The sequence below is a fragment of the Lepisma saccharinum genome, chromosome 8 (assembly GCF_977018435.1).
Source record: "Lepisma saccharinum chromosome 8, izLepSacc3.1, whole genome shotgun sequence".
Lineage (NCBI taxonomy): Eukaryota > Metazoa > Arthropoda > Insecta > Zygentoma > Lepismatidae > Lepisma > Lepisma saccharinum.
The window spans coordinates 62,831,850-62,856,910 of NC_139236.1; the positions used below are offsets into that span (position 1 = coordinate 62,831,850).

Here is a 25,061-nt window from a genome sequence, read left to right on the forward strand (position 1 = left end):
AAGCGTTTCACATTGTTTGCTTGTTGTTGCCACCTAGAGCGCAGCTTGTGAACTACATCATATCATGTCTCTAATGTATGAATCAACGAGTAAGAATAAAAGCTATTGTAGCTGAAGAGGCAATAGATTTTGCAACTTTAAACTTCGTTCTCCATGATATGAGTACCCTAAACTGCAAAATTCCATAAGAGTCAATTGTAGTTTAAATACTCGCAGAAGAAATTTTTTAAAATAATGTTGCTGCGGTGAACAATTGGACGTGTATATCTATTTTATTTCTAATGTGTTAAATGTTGTTTATTTAGGAGTTGAAATGTTTATACGAGGAGCGCTCAAAAAGTAATGCCCCACATTTTTTTCCTCAGCTAATATTTAATTGACGTTAATGATATTGCTACAGAATATTGGTGCATGTATCCTCTATACATGTTATTTTTCAACATAATCTCCCTTCACTGCTATGGCCGTACGCCACCTTGGAACAAGGGTTTGTATGCCATCCCTGTACCAGCTTGCGGGCTGTTTCTTCAACTATGTTTTCGCAGCACGAACCACACTCTCATTGTCCTCAAATTTCACACCGCGCAGTGCATCCTTCATTGGCCCTAAGAGATAGAAGTCGGATGGAGCGAGATCAGGGCTGTAAGGAGGATGGGGGAGTACATAATACCCCAATGTGGCGATTGCCTAGTTGGTTTTCAGGTTCATGTGTGCCTTTGCATTGTCATCATTTGCATTGACACATCCTTCACATTTCTGTCTGGTCTCACTCTCCTGTAGCGTTTCTTCAGTTGCTCCAACGCGTTGATGTACCTGTCAGAATTTACTGTTTCACCTTGGGCCAATACATCAACAAGAACGATCCCAAACATGTCCCAGAACACTGTGATCATCACTTTACCGGCAGAGGCTGTTGTTTTGAACTTCTTCTTTCTTGGTGATTGTGTGTGGTGCCACTCCATCGATTGTTTCTTTGTCTCTGGTTCGTAATGGTGTGCCCACAACCCGTTTGTGAATATTCACCACACTTTCGTTCTCGGCTATCAAGAATTCAATTACCGCTCTCTGTTTGTAATGAGTGTCACACAGACCAGCCATCTTTCCTCACCGCTACACTGCTACCACCTATCGGTCGAACGTGAAACTCTGCACACAAACTAAGGAAGCATCACAGTCGACTGAGGAAAAGGACACTTCGATACCTTGAACCAGTAATGAGGAAAAAAATGTGGGGCATTACTTTTTGATCGCTCCTCGAATTATATTGCCGTTAGTGTGTAAATTTCTTGCCTCCCCTGTTTCATTACGACGGTAAGGTATTGGCATAAATATAGCCTATTTGTATTGTAAATACACACATGAACATGTATATAGCGTGGTTGACGAGGTTTGAAATCCCCACCCACCCACACCACACCCAGTGGTTTAAAATTTTCTAAAAAAAAACGAAAAATAGACCGGATTCGTGAAAATATGACAAAATATTGTACTGATGAGCTAAAAAAGGGAGTGATGTATTTCATAAACGGTTATGATATTTCCGTTGTAAAATTCCCCTGCACTCTAGGTGGTTTCGAGTTCGATTCTCTGTGGGGTAACATTTCAATGGTTCCATGGGCGTCCGGAAGGGGGGGAGCATGTCCCCCCTGGAAAATTAAAGTCAACCAAAAATTATGTATTTCAGACACATAATTTCATTTTAGTCATAATAATATGTGTTAATTATTGCATGAACACCATAAATTCAAATTTAAACAATGTTTGTTTTAGGGAACAACACTATTTTGGGGGAAATGTGCCTTATTTGTCCCCCCTGGAAAAACATACCTTCCTTGATCCTCCCTGGAAAAATTCCTGCGGACGTCCATGAATGGTTCGGTTCCCATTTTCAATTGTAGATCCAATCCATTTGCGACACACAGGAGCCATGCAATCTGGAGCCTTTGCCAAACGATATGTTCCATTACCACCCACAAAACACATGCAAATACTTAAAAATTAATTGAATTTTTACCTCCAACGCCTTGGAAATATTTATCAGTTTTGGTAAAATACGGGGATGGCAAGTGGGACACAATCGTGTATAATTTTGAACTGCCTCGCGCTAGCGAGTTGAATGGCATTATGGGTGGGAAAATGTAGCGAAATTATTACAAAATCTATTTTCTTCAAGTAAATTAATTTAAAAGGGGGCTGCTTCAGAGCCCTCCTTCAGTGCGCCTGCGGTAGGGAGAACTAGCATTAGTGCATAGAACCAAGGAAACGGCGGGGTTAATATATTAAAAACTAAATGAACCACTGAATTAAAGGTCTAATAAATTATTTTTAAAGGCAAGACAACAAAATTGTAATGTTCTATGTTTTCCAAGACCTCTTGATATTGCGTATCAGAAACATAAAAATCTAAACTAAATATTGTGTGAAGGAAATAGTAATAAAATAATGTGTAATTAAAGTCTCGAATTCCAGGCACATATGAGAAGGTGGAAGAAGAGGAAGAGGAAATATATGAAGTAATCAATGTACATAAGCTGAAGCATGCGACACCCAATCTTAGGGTTATTAATCTTTACGGAATCAATTTCGTTGATGACAGTCACATTGATGCCTTTAGTTCCAACTGCATTCAGGTAAGAAACTATATAGAAAAAGTGTTATTATTGTAGCCATCTCTATGTCTAGAAAAATTGCACATTTCATAATCGAGCTACTTTTCATTGAGGTTACTTTGTTGAAGTATAATTGGTAACAGTTTCATACATCGGAGACACATTTCTTCAATTTTACACAAGAAACTACTTACGGAAATGAGTTTCTCCAAGGTTTACAACGTTCGTCGAGGTATTTTCTTTCATCGTGGAATATATTTGACCGGGAAATCATGTATTTTTCAAGAGATATATTTCACAGACACACATTGCCATTGCTTTCATTTGCTTGCCCTACGACAACCGGATGCTGCGTACGTTTGATGACGTAAGCCTCTGTCAGTGTTTCAACCCCCTTTTTTTTTACTATGCTTGCCTAACGTAACCAAACCTAACCTAACCTTATTGGAAATGGTTTGTGGGGCTACCCGTGAATGGTTCATGGAGCTCTCCGTGAATGGTTTGTGGGGCTATCCGTGTATGGTTCGTGGATTTATACGTCAGCTACCCGTGCATAATGTATAATTTCCACCGGTGACGAACACTATGGTAGGTATTTTTCGGTGCAGAAGGTTGTAACACTGCATACCCACAACGTGAGTCAAGATGTGCCCGCCATATTGTGTGTTCGGGAAGCGAAGAAAGGAATAAAAAAAGCACTCAAAATGTGAAAAATTGCGTTTGTTTTCGTGTAAAAATCATAATGGCACCTTGAACTATGTTCCGCAATACACAATTGGTAAGTACGAACCATGCGAAACACAAAATATCAGATTTTAATGTGTCTCCGATCTATGAAACTGGTATCGTATAATTTTCTATATTTCTCCTCCGTTCATAGTGTAACAATAATATCACTTGCTGCCCAGAAGGGGGTTGGTGCATTACGTTCTCAATATGAAAGCCTGATGGCTTGCTCCGGTCACGTGACTAAACGTCATCAACTGGAGGCGAGATAGCTGCCATGTTTGATTTGCTTCTTCGGAATCAATGTTGGACCTTTTTAGTGAATATGGAATTGTAATGCAAATTTAAGAACTGTAATCGAGTTTACATGACGTGTAAATATGCTTAAATGTGGAAGAGGTATGGTGTATAAGTCTTGTGTACTCAATTGCAGAGGCAATTACAAAATTGAAAAAGGTAAGAGTAACATTCACATTTCTTCAAGATGTTGTTAAAAATGAGAAATTTTTAGGGCAATTCCATGTGATTCAGTCACTACGAAAATATACAAGTAACAAATGTATTATACTAAAAAATAAGTAATAGTAATAGTTCATGATGTAAACATTTCATGTGTCCGAAATAGGCATCAAATATACTCGTAAATGTGGACAACATGTCAACATTTTTTTAGAATTATCAAATAATTTACCCTGAATTACAAACGTTGGTTAATATTACGTCTACCAAAACAATTTGTTAGTGTAAATTTTATGCAAGCATTCGATAAATTATTCATATTATTTATACAAATTTTCAGTTTCAAAATGTGCTTAATGAAAGAAAGCTATACAACGGGGTAAAGTTGATGCATGTGTACATTTATTCTTATTTTATCCCGCTTTATGCTTCTTTATGCTAATCGGAGGCTAATGGAAGATATGTTGTACATTTAAATACAAAGGTGCGATGTGTAACAAGAACGTCGATGAAATATTCGTGTGTAAAACTATCCAAGAATATATATATTACTTATGTTTCAAATACAAATGTTTTCACACAGAAAGCATTTTGTTACCTAGCTATGTTAATATGAACTACAAATGTATTAAATTTTTAAAACTGTTTCATATGAACTGCTTTTTATTTTTTGTTTTTGTGAAGCTTCAATGTTCGTAACTTTGATTATTAAATCAGTAATAATGTTTATTGTTTCATAATTTATTAACATTTTTCACGATTTTTCTAACGGAATGTAAAAAACAGTGTAAGGAAATATTCCAAATGTTTATTTCCCAAGTGAACGTTAAAATGGAAATATTAATCTGCTTTTTTTCTCAATGAAACTCTTAAGTTATTGTCACAAATCTTACTAACGACAATGAAAAGATTCAATTTGTTTATTATCTTTCGTTCAATAAAGTCAATAGGATCGAAATTACAATGTGACAAATTATTTACGTTTAGTCTTTATTGACAGAAATGTAACATTGCCCTTGTACCAATTTCTTTCGCTTTTGCTGCAAGAATATAGAAATTAAGGTTTTGTATTGAGATTGTATAGCTACACAGAATATCTGCATTATCTGATTGATTAATTTTGGGTAAACTTAAAGACAATTTAATTGATTAGGTAACTTGGAAAGTTTACGATCAACCTAACATGTTTTTTATTTAATCAATTGATTTTACATACAAAAGTTCATACAAAAGCGGTTACGAGTTTTACTGTAGCTGACCAATATTCCCGATAATATTTTTCAAAGATATACAATGTTTAAATATTTCCGACAGGAAGTTTCTAACGGTGTTCAACTCTTTCTTTGTGCTATGTTAGGAATTTTTGTGGTGGCCATAGTGACTTCCTGATTGAAAATTTTGGTGTAAATATTCAATATTATACATTTTTCTTCTAACTATATTCGTCGGGAGGGTAAATGTCAAAATTTAACTTCATAAGAGAAATAAATATACCTTAATTATCTACGGTAAAATTACGTCAAGGAGTTTACAGCGTTAAGACGATCGCCTCCAGATGATGACGTCTTGACTGAGCGCTGTGGCCTGAACCTCAAGATGGTCTTGGTTGGTGAGGGTTATAACCAGGAGTCGGAAATTCATGCCCTACATTGTCTTTAAAATTGACCTATAAAATGTCCTTAAATTATTTTAAAATAACGCAAATTAAAAAAGAAACCACTATGAAAACTTGAATTTATCATGATGAGAGAATCACGTACTCAATGTGGTATTTCCAGTGGGCGATGGGGAGAAATTCCACTAGCTTCTCTTGAAGCATCAGTACATGAAATAAATTTTATTTTAATGTCCCCAAAGTGCCAAAAATTAGGAACCATAAAGAGATGCAAAGCTTCAGAGACGGGAATTTCTCTCATATCCCCTTTCAAATTTCAATCTGCACGCACTTGTGATTGTACTAAGATGATTCTACACACCCAAATGGTTGACGGTAGTTTAAACTACTGTGGTTAAGAAGGGGGTGAAAATTGAATGGTATTTTCGTTGTTATTTGCATCTACCTGCAACATCAACTGTCCGATTCCTATTTCGCTATCTGCCCAAGAAGACATCTGCTCTCTCTCTCTCTGCAATTGAGCTGAAGTAATAGGTTAATTTAGCATTGTAAAGAAAATTGGGAGAAGACAGTATGACTGATATCCATGAAACGACGGTGGATGGACAAAATGCAGTTACAAAACCTAAAAATGGATTTTGAAAATTATACAAAAATACTATAAGTGACCAATAACTTCACAAAGGTACAAAAATGCTTGTTTCTAACTGAAAATAAATTGCCTACTATTATGTTTTAGCCCCCGAAAAGAGAAATGACATCTTTTGACTATAAAGTTGTGGTTATAACCTTCCCCTTCCATGTCGTTCTTACCCTTACGAATCTGTAGTGCTAATGTCTTTCTTTTAGGCACAGTACATAATGTAGTTAGAATGTGGTACAGCTTTAAAAATTAGTTTATAAAATATGCAGAAATATTAATACGCCAGATGGTATGATAAGAACTCCTGGTCCACAAATAAAATATAACATTAGTAACTAAGGCGATATAATTTGACATGGAATGATCAAAATAGGGAGGAGGATTAAATTATTTATTTATTTATTTACGGTGAAGTTAAGGCATTAATGCCTTCTCTTCCACTTAACCATTAATTACAGTGGTCATTATTTTTTACTAATACAATGAAAAGATTACTGAAGAGTAATATTAAAAAATACAGCAATATAGTTTACATATGGACACACACACACACACTCACACATAAATACCTACAGAGAAAGCAAATTAACATCAGCCGAACATAAATCTAAGAATCCCCAAACATAAAACCGCCACATATAACAAGTCCTTCATTGTTACAAGGATCAGGGAATGGAACAAACTGGCTGCACCATTGACTAACATTATTTGCCATCAAAGTTTTAAGAAAAATCCGAAGAACTTACTATTGTCCCAACAACTTCATTAATCTTCATATGTTAACAATTGCACCTGCACTTATACATCATATAATGCATACCTAACCTAACCCCCCCCCATCACACACACATTGAACTACCGAAGACTTATTACTTATCTTTACTCCACAGTATATATACTAATCTATTCAATGTATTATTTTATCATTGTATAATCTTTATATTATCTTTATTGTATTATCATGATCATTATGTGTTTTTTTCTATTCTTTTTTTTATTCATTTATTGTATCTTTGACAAGGGTTGGTTGTAAGAGCGGCCCATGAGGCCGAAACACGCCTGCTTAAGTAAAGACCATTCTATTTTATTCTATTCTATCCTCTGGGGATCATACATTGCAATTAAGATTGAGGATATAGTTATTCAGAAGAAGAAATCCCCCTACTCACTCCTATACAAATATCACCCTGCTTATTTCTTACATTGTCGTTGAGTGTTTTGCTTCACCTTGACAATCACTTTTATTTTATTAGTGACTCTTGCTTATTTTGTTTCAGCTGGAGTGCCTTGCTGTTAATTACTGCGCTAAAGTAAGTGGAACCACACTTAAAGCTTTGTTCCAGCGTAGTAAGCAATTGAAGTGCCTTTTGATGAATGGGACAAGTAAGCTTTGTTTGTAACTTATGCATGCTCTGCTATCACTTGTATCACTAGTATTACTAAGCAGCTTGGCTTATTGGCTCACTCCTTTTTAACTAGATTCCCTATTAAACGTGCTACTGGGAGATGAACTAGTCTAGATACCAGATAATCCCTTACCAATCGCCAACCGTTCTTCCAACGATGATTCTTTGTATTCAGTTATTACGAGTAAACGTGCATTTCAATCTCTGTAGGTTAATCGCTGAGGTGTGCACCCTTAACTGCCTAGCTTGTCCAAATGGACACTCTTGTAGTGCCTTATTTAAACCTTAGTTACAGTGTTTATAACTTGTAAGTTGATTACAAATTCATCTGCCAAACAGAACGGAATATTTTTTTTTCTAAACAAACAAAAGGAGATCTGGCAAACGACTTTAACAATTGAAATTCATTCATTCTTTTATTTTGGACCTAACAGCTTCTTAACTTAAGCCTTTTTGTCCATGTAAGAATATGCATTTTTGCTTTACATTAAAATATCCTTACATCATTTCTCCCCTTATTTTACATAAGCTGTAAAAAAATATAAACGTTCCTCTTAACAATCGTATGTTACTCCTTCTTATGAATGTTAACAAGCCGTGTCCCAGTCGAATATCTGGATTCCCCACCAAACTTGTGAAATTTATTGGAAACTGTACCCTTAATTTATTCAAAGGTCTCAGAGTATTTCAATATTATACGTTGCACATCTTCACTTTTCCAGCCACATTGGCATTTTTTATTATCCGTCATTCCTATTCTGCACAAATGAAGGGCCAGGGGGAAAAACGATGAATGTCGATTTTTTGCCCATTTTGAGATCGCAACGCCATCTGATAGTTCAGAAGGTGTACTATAAGAATGAGAACGGCCTTGGTTGGGAAACGATGAGAAGTGCCTGAAAAACGCATTATTATTTTGGCATATATTAACGTTCTTATGGAAAGAAATACTTTGTTTTTCATTTCCTGGCAAATTGTCTCGAATGAACATTCATCGTTTTTCCCCCTGGCCCTTCAAATGTTTTTTAGTACATAGATAAATGTCTCTATCTCACTGTCAGTCTGTTAATGGATGATATTCAGGGAAACAACTTTCCCCACAATTCATTGCGCGATATTTCGGGCAAACAGATCAAATCATGCGTTGAAAATATTCGTATGGTCTTTGCCGAAGTGATTCAAGGCTTGATTATCGTGATTATATGACGAACGTGACTCTTTACCTTTTCCGAAGCCCTATAGATACCGTGAAAAGTGTGTAAGGTGGTTAAATCCTAATTTTCTAGCTGTAAGAAGGCTTTCGCTTTCCTTAACATTCTCGAATGTGTTTGGCCGATTTCTTCCTCAGAGTACATTCCGTGATGACCTCACGTTGAATATTATCCATTATCATTACCTTTCTAGCCTGGAAACTTCTTCGGAATTATTTGTTGTTAACCACAACAATGACAGTAATTTTAGCTAAAACGTTTACTGTTGCTCTTGTGTTATCAATTACATACAAAAATACCCAATTGGGGCCTTATGATGTATTTGTAAGAAGTGCAAATGAAATTAATGGAACAAATAGAAGAAATATTGGTCAGCTACATATACTAAAATTAGGGAAAAAACTTCATGAAACCAAAATCGAAGGTCTAAAGACAATTGAGACCATGGGGAAAAATCTGGCGAAATTGGAATTCAGATCTGCGAAAAATGCTAACAACTTTCTCTCTCATCCAGTTCTAAGGAACAATAACTGGTTTGCTTATGTGCCAGCACATAAAGTGAGGAGAATGGGTGTAATTAAGGGAATAGACACCTCATTTACAGATGATGAGTTATTAGAAAATATAAAACCTAATGTTTTCAATGTACTCAAAGTGAGACGAATAATGAAATACAAAATTGACGAAAGTGGAAGTCGAATTGTTGAGCCAACGAGATCAATAATATTGACATTTGATGCCCAAACCTTACCAGCATATGTAACTTTATATTATTCAAAGATTGATGTAGAGCATTACATTCCCATGGTAAAGCAATGCACAAACTGCTACTATTATGGGCATTTTAAATCTAACTGTAAGAGTAAATTGAAGTGTAAACGTTGTGGGCAAAATCATGAATTCTCAAGCTGTAATAATAATGTCATATGCATTCACTGTTCACAAGAACACTGGGCAACAGACAAGGACTGTCCAGAAAAACAGCGACAAAAGGATATAGTTAAGACTATGGCGCTTGAGGGCCTATCTTATCATGAAGCTGTGAAAAAATACCCAAAAGCTACTTTAAATACTGCATCAGTAGTACCGAGTGAGAACAGAATATACAACATGTCCTACGCATCAACATGCAAGGAAACAACACAGACCCAATATAATATTAATGCAAATACTTATAAACAAGAAAACCAATACCAAACGCTTCATCACCAAATGCCTAACAAAAGAGCTTTTAATTACGCTCAACAAGTGGATCGTAACCAGGAAACAACAAAGTTATCTCAGGGAAAACGTCCAAAATCATCGGAAACATCTCAAAATCGAGAAGAAAAAGAAAGACAGAAATCAGCGACAATTGACAAAACAAAACCACATTGGAAAGAAAAGCAGCAGAGTGGTTCAATGAACTCGGCTTTAGATCAAAGAGACAAATTACTTCCACTATCGCAGAAAATGCAAGCGAGTTCAGATTGTGGATCATCAATGAATGACCCTTTTTTAACAAATTTTTCTAAGTATCTAGCAAGAATATGCAACTTCGCCAATACCTCGTCATCACATAACATGAAACAGGATTGGTCTGTTGTAGCATCAAGTATAATAAATTATCTAATTCATCACTCAGAATGCCAGGCAGGATAAAGAGAATTATACAATGGAATATTAGAAGCATAATTCCAAATATACACAGCCTAGAAAACATTATTCACTTTTACCCAGCAGATATTATATTAATTCAAGAAACGTGGTTGAAACCCGAATCAAAAATTAAAGCCTATGGATACCACTGGATAAGACACGACAGAGATGACGGATATGGTGGAGTGGCCATAGGGATTAAAAATAATTATAGGTATGGAGTAATACATTTAAGGAATATGCCTGATAATATTCAAATAGTTGGAGTAACAATAGATAGTACTACATTTGTTACAATATATAATCCACCTTCGTCTAAATTACTGTATTCGTTCTGGTGTAATCTCTTCCAACAACTTCCGGCAAATACTTCTATTATAATCGGAGGGGATATTAACGCACATCATCCATTGTGGGGTTGTTATGGTTCAGATATGTCAGGGAAATCTCTGTGCAGATATATTCAAGAGTCGAATGTTACAATACTAAACGATGGCACTCCCACATATATCTCGAGACCAAATGAAAATCCTAGTGACCTTGACATAACACTCGTGACAGAGAATATAGTTGCAGATATTAACTGGAGAGTTCTGCAAAATCCATATAATAGTAATCATCTTCCAATTTTGATATCATTTGATTCAAATATAGATACAACACTTATATCTAGTAATCTTCCGGGAAGACCAACACGTCCATACTATTCTAAAAATATTAACTGGAACGAATTTTCAAGACAAATCAATCTCTCTACTGAAAATTATCAACAACAAAATTTAGGGAAAGATTACGAAAACTATACATCACTAATTAAAGAGAATTTGAACAGATCTACAATTCCCCGTCAACGTGACTCGAAAAGAAAGATTGCTCCGTGGTGGACGACAAACTGCCAGAAATTGATAAACGCTAGACAAAATGCATTCATCAAATATAAAGAAAACCCAACAATGAACCATTTCTTGAAGTACAAAGAAACAGCAGCCAAAACTCAAAGGTACTTAAGGCAAATTAAGGCAGAGTTTTGGAAAAAGTTTTGTTCCTCATTAACAAATGAATCATCCTTAACCACAACGTGGAAAGTTATTAACAGAATGTCTAATGCCAATAATATTAGTAGATATCATGGAGGCAACATAAGCAGTCAATGGATAACAGAATTTCATCAAACCCTAACACCAGACTCCAGCGACTGTGATTTTAATGCCATATTAAATTCAATGAATGAATTCACACCATCAACATTGGAATGTCCATATACCAGTGCAGAATTAAGAAAAATTATAAGTGAAAGGAAACCTTCGTCGTCACTAGGAATGGATGGGATATCATATGAATGTATACAAAACTTACCGCAACTGGGGATAGATAAATTATTAGAACTTTATAACGAGATATGGATTAGTGGACAAGTTCCCCTTCAATGGAAGGAAATTGTTATAATTCCAATCCTTAAACCAGGAAAATCACCAGGATGTTCTAAAAATTATCGGCCAATAGCACTAGCGTCATGCTTATCAAACATTTATGAACATCTTATACTTAATAGAATTACTTGGTGGATTGAATATAACAATATATTACCAAAATATCAAATGGGATTCAGAAGAGGAATGGGGACAATAGGTGTTTTGACTACACTTATTTTAGACATATGGTTGTCAATTGTTCGTCGCGAATTTTGTATAGTTGTCTTTCTGGATCTTTCTAGTGCATATGATGCAGTCCTTATAGATTTGCTTGTTAAAAAACTAAAAAATCTCAATCTTGCTAAGCAATTTATTAAAAGTATAGTTGGATTATTACTACAGAGAAAAATTTATGTTCGTTACGGTCATCAACTTTCAAATGCTCGCACAACTAGTCAAGCACTTCCGCAAGGTGCGGTGTTAAGTCCAACATTATTTAATTTGTATACTATGATCTTGGCAAACAAGTATTGAAGTATGCTAGATTACTGCAATATGCAGATGATATTGTTATATACAAAAGCAGCAAGAATCTATCTGATGGTATAGAGAAAACACAACTGGCTTTAAACGAATTATGCACATGGTGTGGTAACAATGGCATAAACATTAACGTAGAAAAATCATCTGTAGTTGTGTTCCATAGAAAAAGATTACAAACTCCAGTTGTGTTAGACATTAATGGATCACATATAAAACAAACTAGGACACACAAATTTCTTGGTATTATGTTGGATGATAAATTGAAATGGAAAGCACAAGTAGAACACATGGAAGAAAAGGCGCTTAAGGCGTTTAACATAATAAAATGTCTCACAGTCAAGAAAAAGTGGGGAGCAGATCCTAGACTACTCCACATTGTTCACAAGCAAATGCTAAACTCAAGATTAGAATATGGCTCTTTCTTGATTAACAATAATCTAAATTGGGCATTTGGGAAAATATCTTCAATACAATATCATAGTTTATGTAGAATCTTTGGTCTATGGAAAGGAACACCGAAACAGGCTACGTTTGTTGAAGTAGGAGAACCACCATTTCATCTACGGGCGCAATATCTTGCGAGAAAATTCTTAATGAAAAAGATGTCTTCCATATCCAGTCCGATAATACCAAAATTATCACTTTTACAAGCCTTAATGTCATCAAACCGTACAGCTAAATATAAATTAAATCTTCCAATCTTATGCACAGCATACAAGTCGATTAAGGATTTCATACCGAAAGTTATTAGATTTTCAACGTCTCCGTGCTTTACGACAGACTATTTTAAATATAGCAACAATACTTCCCGTTCACTTTCCTCCATATCCAGATAAAGATACACGAACGTCAATGCCAAGTATGGTGAATAACATATTCATGGAATATGTACACTCTGTAGTGCATGAAGATTTTTACATGGTATATACAGACGCATCAAAGTTCGCAACTGGTAACACTGGAGTTGCAATATATTGCAATAATCTAATGGAATACAAAACCTACCCATTACCAGCAGAATTTTCAATATTCACGGCGGAAGCGTTTGCTATTCGTCAAGCATTGTTGTGTATATACAGGAGAAAACCCTCAAGAGGGTGGTGATAGCCACTGATTCAGCGTCAGTCTTACACTCCCTGGGATCGATAACAGCTGATTACTATGTAGACTGGTACATTGCTAACATAAAAATTTTATATCACAAACTAACCAACTCAGGATACAGTATTTCTTTTGTCTGGACTCCTGGGCATACATCCATAGAAGGGAACCACATAGCAGACACATTAGCCAAGTACGCAGCTGAAGAATCAAGTCACCGATCGCTTCGGATCAAATTTTCTGCAAAAGCGCTCGAGTCGCATGCTAAAACAGAATTGTTGAAAAGTTGGCAGAAACAATGGACAATTACAGGGAAGACTAATGGGAAAAAATATTATTCAATTCAACCACTTATACCTAAAGAACCTTGGTATTAAGACATTAACCTCTCAAGAAACTCTTTAACAAGTCTTCTTAGATGTCGGCTAAATTACACCCTAGCACCTAAAGACCTGTATACTAGGAAGATTGTTCAATCCCCAATCTGTCAGTGTGGTGCAACTGAAGGAACACCTGATCACATTATATTTGAATGTCGCCTTAATCTAACTACGCGTGATTATTTCTTAAGAGATCTAAAAGAAGTAGGATATAATGACGCATACGCCTTGTCAGTACTTTTGAGGAACCCAACGAAGAAAATAATATATGTACTTAAAAACTATATTGTGAGAGAAAATATTATATTACAAATTATTAAATGGTAAAATTATGAAATTGTAAAATTATAAAATGTAAAAGAAATGTAACTGGTGCATAGCAGCAAAGCTACAACCAAATATACATTTATATATATATAAAAAAAACCATTAACCATATTGGAACTGATTCAACAAGCTATGTAATTCACAATGCACGTTTTTCTTCCATGCAAACCAGAAGTTTGTGAAACGTTTTATGTTATTAGATTAATCAATGTGATGTTTATAAATATATTGTATGAATAATAACATATGAGTTTAGTTTAATAAATATTTTGTTGAAATTGTGTCCATTATTTGGGCTCAAAATCAGATTGGAACTGACTCTTCGAGACTAAGACGAGAACGAGAATGGGAGGCAAGATCGTGAACGAGACAGACTTGTTCTTACACGAGACGAGACGAGAGAAAGTGTCAAATCATGTCTTGTCAAACCTGTGTTCCAATTTCAATTTGCATGTCAAGTCTCCATTGACAGGTCCAGAAGGGTTATTTGAGGCCATAACCCTAGATCAAAATTGACCTGTTTTCCTTAAAGAAGAACAAGAAAATAAAAAGAACTTCAGGTAATGGTAAAATATAGTACCGGCTATACTCCTCGCCACATGCGATGGCCGCACATGCAGAGAGAGACACATCGCAGCCAACGAACTTGCCAGAATTCATAGTGACCTTGAATACAAGGGACACGGATTGGCTGTCGCAGTCACATGACTCCTCACAGCGTAGCGCGCGCACGGGTCATCGTGTCTGGCGAGCTGTATAGTTTAAAAAGTCATAACGCCCTAGTAACAAACTGTATTTATTTATTATCAGTTTGTTTGCATGCCCTTATCAGGTTGTCTATTAATTTTATCACTGTATTTTCAGACCTTATCAGCGAGCATGTTATGCAGGTGGAATGGGAAAAAACTAGTATTGTAGAGTTAGACATCACAGCCACCGACTTGAACACAGAATGCCTAATAGACATGCTAACTCGAATTCCCTCCCTGCGTCTACTTCGAGCTGGCCAGCTCAACGGATTCAATGATTCGGTAAGTTGGAGTAAATACAAACCGGCTGGTTTCGAAGGTTTTTGTTATTTACTGTCGCTTTTCTGCCACTTGTGGCTAATCGCGACGAAGATGAGTAATGATATGATGAGATTGAAAAAGACACTCACAATGAACCCCCATGTCCAGGCCGGGCTTGGAAGCCGGGACCCCTGGCGTTGTAGCGCGCTGTGCTAAGGATTCAGATGACAATTTTCTCTCCCTTTCTCTCTCTCACCGACCCTCTTTCCTTCTGTCTGTCCTTGGCTCTCATTATCTCTGTTTTACACTTATCTCTCTCTCTCTCTTTCTTTGTTTTATCTTTATCTCTCTCTCTGTCTATATTTTATCTTCTCATTCTCCCTGTTCCGTTCATTTCATTCTATCTCTCTCTTTCTTTCTTAATTCCTTTTTTCTTGCACTCTGCATTCTTCTTTGTGTCTATCTTGTTCTCCTTTTATCTCTCTCTCTATCTCTCTCTCTCTCTCTCTCCCTATTCCTCTCCCCCTCTCGTCTTTCCTTTCTGTCTTTTCATTATCGCCCTCTCTCTTAAGCATCAATCACAGGGAACTTGATTTCCAGTAGGAATCACATAGTTGGCGCTGGACTGGTTAGCCATTTGCTAGTTTTCGCCTCACACGATACTTATTACCGTAATTGTCGATAATCTTTTGTCCCCATAAGACATTGCGCAGAGCAGACAATCTGTAAAGATGGACGAGCAATTTGAAGAATGTTGTAGGAGAATTACTGCCTTGTGCTCTTATTAAAAATTAAAAAGCAAAAGTATGGAGTAGAGATTGGCTCGATAAAAATATGGTAATCAATGCGTACCGAACAAGCTTTTTAATTAAGTCGGGTATGCATATTCATTATTCATACATGAGATTCGCAGGATTCATTCACACATTTTTAAAAAATCAAACAATTTAACACTTGTAATAATAAGGATTTTCATTTTCGGCTAATCATATTTCATGATATTTGTCACGTACACATCTCATCGCTTTGCATAAATACCTAAATATTAATGAACTTACACGAATGCACTGCACGTCATCTCTTTTCCCCCCTTTTTTATCGAGAAACTAACAAAAACAGTTAACACTTGGAAACCACAGACAAAAACTCGCCTTTGCAAACTTACAGATTATCTTTACATGGCCAAACCTTGCTCTGAATTTTAAATGAGAAGGGGGTCGTGCGACATATCAAAATGGGCTAGAATTTCACTAGAAATGCAATGGTGAAAGTTTTTTCGACGTATCTTTAACCAGTAAAAAGTTATGACTGAATTCTTGTACCAATTTGCTCCTTTTCGAGGTGTTAGAAAAATGCCTTAAAATTTGTTTAGCGCTTCGGTAATGCATCGAGATCAAAGTGACGTCTATGGAGAGACGTTCGCATGCCATTGCACATTATTTTAATCGGATACATCCATGAAGAGCTGTGCATTTTGAATGGTTGTCGCGTACAATTTACAGTGTGACGCTTCCATTGAATTAAAAGTCCTTCACAGTGACAAGGCTAATGTTTATGTTCATAAGGAAGTTTATAAACAGAATATGTGACCCTTGACATCTGATAACTAACTTTGGACAAAAAACGGTTCATAACGTTCCCATAAGTGTTCTGGTGTTCTTCCCTATTGAAAAAACTCTGTAAAAAGTACCTTCTTCCATAAGCAAGGATGAAAAAAACTGTTTATTTAACAAATCCAAGTAGCCCTAAGCATTTAAGGTTCCGTTGATGGAAAATTGACTAACCAATCGTGTTCCACACATCACGCCACACCATTAACTTACCAACACTAACCATTCAGCTTTGATCTGTCGAAAATGGGTTATCAGATAAAAATCATCGAATATTCTGTTTATGAACTTCCTTATGAACATAAACATTAGCCTTGTCACTGTGAAGGACTTTTAATTCAATGGAAGCGTCACACTGTAAATTGTACGCGACAACCATTCAAAATGCACAGCTCTTCATGGATGTATCCGATTAAAATAATGTGCAATGGCATGCGAACGTTTCTCCATAGACGTCACTTTGATCTCGATGCATTACCGAAGCGCTAAACAAATTTTAAGGCATTTTTCTAACACCTCGAAAAGGAGCAAATTGGTACAAGAATTCAGTCATAACTTTTTACTGGTTAAAGATACGTAGAAAAAACCTTCACCATTGCATTTCTCGTGAAATTCTAGCCCATTTTGATATGTCGCACGACCCCCTTCCCATTTAAAATTCTGAAGTTGAATTCAAGATGGCGGACATCAAGATGGCCGCCGACCGTGTGGGTGGCGTCAATGTGGTTCCCCCTTGGCCAGATAACGATTGGTCATCGCCAATTTCAAATTCCATGCCGCAGTGGCCTTGTACTGAGGGTGTTAAGTGACTTATTGAGCCACCCTGTACAGGAAAGCCAGTAGCAATTAGAACATGTCCTATTCCTCCAAACCAGTCAAGCAGCCAACCAAGCATCCATCACATCCGGGTAGGTAGCCAGTTCAGCGCCAACTAACTGGATATCCAGTTCGGTGTGACTCGGCCTTTAAGCCTGAATCACACGGAACTGGATTTCCAGTAGGAATGCTCTAGTTGACGCTGGACTCGCTACCCATTTGCTAGTTTTCGCCTCACACGATACTTGTTACACCATACTTGTCGATAGTCTATTGTTCCCATAATGGCGGCCGCGTGAGATGTAAACAACGTATCACTTCACACTTTTAAAATACGATAACTATTCAACCGAGAGGAACATCGCTTCGTATTAAATGGTTTTAGGCAGAGAAGAATGGCGCTGATAAAATAAATACTTTACAACGTTTACTGTATACGTATAGAAGAATATTTTAGCATTTTCAGTTGTGTGCACTCACCATAGACGGTGTAACTCAACGTACCTTTCGTGCTGTATGTATTATAGATTGTAATTGGAACAGCCAATCGAAATGTAAAGTACTATCATCTGTTATAAGATTTTTGGAAGCATTTCATTTACGTAACATTTATGCTAGCAAAAATGTTAATGGAAATGCTTTCGTCTAAAGCCGGCTTAAAGCTGGACGAGCAATTTGAAGAATGTTGTAGGAGAATTACTGCTTTGTGCATTTATTAAAAAAGGAAAAGTATGAACTAGAGATTGGCTCGAGAAAAAAAATATGGTAATCAATGCGTACCGAAAGAGCTTTTTAACTCGGGTTTGCATTATTCATACATGAGATTCGCAGGATTCATTCACAAAGAAGAGGAAAAAAAACAGTCAAACATTTATTAATACACTTGTAATAATAAGGATTTTCATTTTCAGCTAATCATATTTGTCACGTACACATCTCATCGCTTTCCATAAATACCTAAATATTAATGAACTGAACACGAATGCACTGCACGTCATTATCTCGTTGCTAACAAAAACAGCCAACACTCGGAAAGCACAGACAAAAAACTCCGCCTTGCAAACTCACAGATTATCTACACATGGCCAAACTTTTCTCTGATTGGCTGTTCCACAGAATCCAGTCGAGGAAAGCTAGTAGCAATTAGAACATGTCCTACTCCTCAAAACCAGCCAAGCAGTCAGCCAGGCGGCCATGATTTCTACCTACAAAGTCAGTTCAGCGCCAACTAGGCCATTCCTACTAGAAATCTAGTTCCGTGTAATAGGGGATTTACTTTCCCCTTATTTTCCAGTAGCGACGCCAAAGAGGGTGGTAGGGAGCGGACAACTGGTGGACCACTACCCCTCCCCAGCAAGCAAGAAAAACTAGAAAAATGAATGCTCGTTTATCCCAAATAAGCATTTTTGTGTGGTATTTAGAGATATATTAAACGTGACTGCCCCCCCCCCAGAAAATATTCCCGCCTTCATTCTGCCTCCTTGCTTGTATATTACGCGCCTGTACGTATGTCTCTCTCTCTCTCTCTCTCTCTCTATGCGATTCCCTCCCATTCGGTTGGGAAGTCGTTACCTAAAAATGTGTTGGCCATCCTGATTGACGTTCTACCGTGTTTTCCCCTCATCCACTCTAACTGTTTTCTGGGGCACGACCTTTAAACAAGACCCAGGTGATACACCGCCATAATTGTACAGTGGAAAGCATAAATAATTCGAGGCAAATTGCCCATCACCATGTGCATTCACTTTGCTTTCTTCAAACAGTACGAAGTTCAAGAACTAAGAAAAAAACACCAACGGAGAAGTTCACAGCCTCTGCACAAGCTTCAGCTCATTTCCATTCCCTATAATTATATACAATGCAAGAGGAATGTCAGAGAAACTAGTGGTGGACAATTTGCCTGGTAGTACTTACGCTTCCCACTGGCCTGGGAGCAGTGTTGTTAGTATCGCATGCTTGAAACACTTGGACCTCATATTTTCAGAAGCACAAATATCATGGTAGTGTACATTTATTCATAATTTACAATGAGTAAATATATTTCACGTTGCATTATTACGTGTATATTTCAAACATTGATTCTTACACTCTTTCAATAGGTACTGAAGGCTTTTGCAGATTCTGGAAATGCAAAGGGCCTGATAGCTCTGGACGTGGACAGCTCGGACAATCTTTCAGACGAAGCACTTCACAAGTTCTTGTCCAGATACGGCCCTCAATTGCAAGGCCTTGTTCTGTCAGGGATGCCTCATATCACCGATCAGTTGTGGCAATCCGTTCTGCCTATTCTCACAAACGCTAGGTAAGTTATCATTCTTGAAGTGATGAATTTCTGAAGCGGTTACTGTCTTTGTTTATTCAAACAGAAATTACTTGTAGCAGGTGAAGAAATATTTAGTTTGACAAGCAAGATAAAATAAGGCCCGTAGCTAGTAGGGGTGGGAGGGGGGTGCTGAGCACTCCCAGACTTTAGCCAAACCTGATCACCCCCAAAGCGGATTATGGGAAGTCTCGTTTGGCGCTCCCCCAAAGGAGAAGAGGTGTGGAGTTTAGGGATTGCCAACTCCGGGTAAAATGTTATTCGGACATCGGATATTTTGATATTTGGATATACGGATTATCCTAAATATTTGTTTATTCGAAATACCGGACTGTGTGCATTGGCCGGACAATTACAGAGTGGTCCAAAAGTGTGGAAACATCTGATTAAAAGTTGAATGACATACTGTTCCGCAAAACTAATATTGTAGGTTCGTAATAGGGGTGGGGGAAAATGTTATTGGGTATTTGACGATGATGGCTGCTATCTTGAAACCCGCCATCCTGAATTCAACTTCAAAATTTTAAATGGGAAGGGTTATATGATATATCAAATCAGGCTAGAATTTCACGAAAAATGCAATGGTGAAGGTTTTTTCGACGTATCATTAACCAGTAAAAAGCTATGACTGAATTATTGTACCAATTTGCTCCTTTTCGAGGTGTTAAAAAAATTAATTAAAATGTCTTTAGCGCGTCAGTAACGCATCGAGATCAAAGTGATGTCTAGGGAGAGAAGTTCGCATGCCATTGCACGTGATTTTAATCGGATACATCCACGAAAAGCTGCGAATTACGAATGGTACAGAACGGTCCATTTTACCCAACAGAAAGTGTAGTTACTAAAACAATAAGTTATAATAATAATACAAGTTAGATTGTAAAGAGTAACATAATATGAGACTATCTTGTATAAAAATAGCCTATATGAATACAAAATTTCAAATATTACAATGTGCAACGAATTACCTTTACACTCAATATTTCAGATCTGATAGTTCAAAACAGAAAAACACATACAAAACAGAATATAAAGAGATACTAAGATTTTGCAGTAGTGCCTATGTTGATTTCTTACTTAATTACAGCAATTTTTCTTCCGCAGAATTCTTGTAATGGGGACGTCAGAGCGTCTTGGCGTCAACATCCACGTGGACCAGCTGATGGACGGAATCGCCAACAACTGCCCCAATCTGGAGAGGCTGGAACTGGAATGGGATCCTGACAACCTACGATTCTCAGACAAGAGTCAGAAGGCCATCGATATCATCCGAGTCAAGTGCTTGAAACTCAAGTGCCTTACTTTGAGGTAACTTTCTGGTTGTACAGTCACCGGCAATATAAATGGGACACCTAGCTCCTGAAATACTGGATTTCCTGCAATGCGTTGCCTAACTATACGGCGGTGAGCTGACTCCAATTGCAATTTTTCAATAGAAAATTCTGCTATCGCCGGAGAGTTAGGCAACACACAGGATTTAGGTGTTCCATTTTTATTGCCTGTGACTGTACATTACAGTCTAACACCTGGACTAACTCACTACGACACCTGGTCCTAGACTATGGAGGAAGGGAGAGGACTAATAGGCTCATTCTTGACGTCTTCAAGAAAGCCACGTTGCCATCCCATCGGTAGTCAGATTGCAAACTTATAAAAAATCAGGTCACCAACTTCTAAGAATTGAGGTTGGCAACTTCTAAGAATCGAGGTTGCCAACTTCAAAGAATTGAGGTTGCCAACTTTTAAGAATCGAGGTTGCCAACTCCTAAGAATTCAGGTTGCCAACTTCAGAATCGCCATTATCTTCAGTATTTTACTTTCAAGGCTTCAGGCTTCGCATATAGCCTAGCTAGCCTAGAATATACGCTCCTGATTACAGTATAAGTTTTGCTTGCGTGACAGAATATTTGTGTGTGTGTGTGTATTCTTTGAGTCCAGCGACATATTAAAGCGAATAATGTATGTACTTTCTGCCATGGTCATCGGGAGGGGTGGAGGGGTCGAAATACATGCCGTGACTTGACGCTTACCTTTGGAAGGGAGAGAGAATCGAATAATTTTACATCCCATTGCTAAATAACTATTCCATTTGCGACATAAAAAAAAAAACTCTTTATTACTCACCCCGTCAGATACCAGGTACCCTTAACTTGAAAATTTTATTAAACCTGAATTTTTTGGGAGGGAAGCAAGTGCCCCCCCCCCCCTTGCTTTACCTTTACCTGTGTATATTGTATTCGTTTCTGTACCCTAAGTAACTACGTTTATTTTTTTACGTACGCGAACCTTCTACTATGTCAATCAATGGCTGAGGCCTCCCTAAGGGCTTACTTGTCTCCGCCCCCCCACTACGTTTTGCGGCTTGTAGATCCGTCACTCATTAAGATGCACCTTAATCTGATGCAGTTTACATTCTGTGTGTGTGCGTTCGCGCGCATTTTTTTTATGGCATTATGCAACTGGTACGCCGTACAAAGGGTACCAGGAGGATTTTTTCTCAGAAGGGAAGAGAGTGAGATTTCACATCTTGCCGTTCAGTCATATAAACTTATATTTTACCTTTTATAATAATAATAATTATTATTATTATTATTATTTTTATTTCATTATGATATAAATCATAACATTGAAATTGAATCGAAAATACTTTGGCGTTAATGACAAGTTCAAACTTAAACAGAAACTGGATTCGTCCTATTTCTTTTAAACAAACGTCTAGAAGTATCACTTTGTCTTTTTGTAATTTGCCACGATGCACAGATATGAAACAAAGACCACTTAATCTGAACTCCTTCATGGTATCTCTGATCTACGTGCCGAAGGGTACGTTAAAAAAGAAAAAAGCTAATACACAATGACGACGCATGAAATATTAAGGTCAGATCCCTCCCGACCTTTCGAGATCCCGAACAGTCGAGAAATTCTAAAGGATTGTATTTTAAAAGTGGTAAATTATTGGTATTTTCTGCGATAAAAGAGTGTGGAATTTCCTTAAATTTACAGTTTTTATTCTAGAGATGCAAAAACAATCACGTGAGGGGAAGTTGTGTGCAGATTTCAAGATTTTCATCACGTCGGGAAATTTCGAAAATTTTCCGACCTGATCGGGAAGTGGCGAAATTTTCAAGTCCCGAACGTCGGGATTGTAAAAATTTCCTTTCTCAATCCCGTCCCGGACACCCCTAGTTACGGCAGTCAAGGTGGTAATACTTTCGCTTGTGAAAATGTTCTCTCGTTATTTTGTTGGACATGGCAGTTATTGCTGTAACTTATAATAGCCTGTAATTCACAGAAAACATTATTTGTAATAAAATATCGCTACAATTCACTATTCGAATTACATATAGCTACCTTTTCTGAATATTTAGAGGGGCAAGTGCCCCCTCTGCCGCCCTAGCGGGTGTCCTTATTCTTTGCTGATAGGATATCAATTATAAATAAATATGTACGATCATGTACCAATCTGATATGATTTTTTTGTCGTATCTCCGATAAAGTTTTAAATGATTTCCAAATAACACATGCGCATTCCACTTACGTTGCTTATCGTCATCAGAGCAAACTGATTATAAAGGGTACCTTAACCTTTTCATCCAGGAATACAGCACCATATAAATGTACGAGTATGTAAAGAAGAAAGTCCCAATAATTCGAGACATCCAAGAATCTTGAATCTTAATTTCTTCAGTCTAAGGCACCAATATTCGAGAAAGTCTTAATAAACATGATCATGATTCAGTAATTAATAAACACACATGGTACCTATTCTCTATCCGCAGTAAGAACGAAGCTAATGTAAACAAAGACACGTGGCTTCTGAGAAACCTTATTGGTTGTTCGAATGGAAGATATACAGGAATCTTGCGCGTAGAAATATAGTGCATTTGATAAAGTCATACTCTTCAACGTTGCTGCTACAAGAAAGTTATGGAACCTAATATTATGAGTTGTAGAGCTACAACCAATGTATTCATGGGCAAAATAACACCAGAACTTACAGCGGAGGAACTATTTCTCGGAAATCGCGTGGTTTGCTTACATCATGTTGGTTCTTGTAGTGTAGTGGTTCTCAGCCTTCGTGAGCCCGCGGCCTGGTAAATTCGTCTTTTAAAAGTCGATGCCACCATCCAAGACAATTTTACTTGTAAATAGCTTTCTATTTTTTTAAAACTATACACGTTAATTAATATGTACCCTTGAAATATAATATTAATATATAAATTATGACATAATCATATACGCTTGTTGACAAATATTGGTACAATTTGGTTTATATTAGATGACAACGACTGAGTCTAATGGAATATTTTAGTTTCCTCTGAAACAGTTGAGAAACACTGTTGTAATGGAGGGGAATAGTGCTTCTAGTTTGCGTGAGCAGCATGATATGGCTTTTAAATACTGTTTTCCACGATGTAATTTTTGTTCAAATGCAATATTGAATTGAGATAAGGTTGGTATCGGGACTAGACGAGACAATAGCGTGTTTTTGTAGAGAACAATGTAACAAGGAGTTGAAAGTATTAATTGTAAGTTTCCCATTACCTAAAGCATTTTGTTTTCCTTTATTTCAGTGATGGCCGCTACTATGAAATCGTGAAAGCCAACTTTGAAAGAGCTGACAGAACCACAGTTGTGAGAACGACGACCACGTACAAAGTCTCCCTCTATTACCTGCTTTCAAACTACAATGATCTGATTTTCAGTTAAGTGCTTCCAAAGGTTAAGTCAGCAAAAAATTGGTTTGATCACTTTTCCTTTTGTATATAAACGTGACTTCCTGTGAGTTGAAATGGACTGCAACAACCTTTAATAAAATATTTTTTATTCTGAATTTATTATTTTATTCCTTAAATTTTATATATTTTGTAGAATGGATGTGTAGGGAGTAAAGAAAAACATTGTTTAGGTGACTGCGGTTTAATATATAAAAAATGTCCCCTTTTTTGTAACAACTTATAGGCAGATGGCGCAGTGGTAGCGTCGTCGCCTTGTAATCAAGGGGTCGATACCCGATGGAAGCACATAGTGGTTCGAATTCCACTTTAAACTGTAGGTCCAGTCCCGATTATCCTTACTGTGCATAAAGTGCCTTAAAAAACACCAATCCAACTCAACTTGTAGGCATAGAATTACTGCAACAGCACAGCTTCTCTACTATTGCTATGCTCTATGACATTGTTGGTAGAAATTATTTCACATTTCAATGTCAACAATGTTGCCATATTCCAATTT

The 25,061-nt window shown here is 36.9% G+C and overlaps 1 protein-coding gene across 4 annotated transcripts in view; it reads left to right on the plus strand.

The window, feature by feature from the left end:
* FipoQ (F-box/LRR-repeat protein FipoQ) overlaps window positions 1-24,660 on the plus strand; it is a 118,098-nt gene extending 93,438 nt beyond the window's left edge. For all 4 annotated transcript variants that reach the window (XM_083126771.1, XM_083126768.1, XM_083126770.1 and 1 more), the window contains 6 exons: window positions 2,470-2,630; window positions 7,330-7,435; window positions 14,935-15,101; window positions 19,606-19,808; window positions 20,931-21,134; window positions 24,401-24,660. In XM_083126771.1, coding sequence (XP_082982897.1) covers window positions 2,470-2,630; window positions 7,330-7,435; window positions 14,935-15,101; window positions 19,606-19,808; window positions 20,931-21,134; window positions 24,401-24,536 — 977 coding nt within the window. In that variant the 3' untranslated portion in view covers window positions 24,537-24,660. The remainder of the gene's footprint in view (window positions 1-2,469; window positions 2,631-7,329; window positions 7,436-14,934; window positions 15,102-19,605; window positions 19,809-20,930; window positions 21,135-24,400) is intronic.
* Window positions 24,661-25,061: the final 401 nt, after the last annotated feature.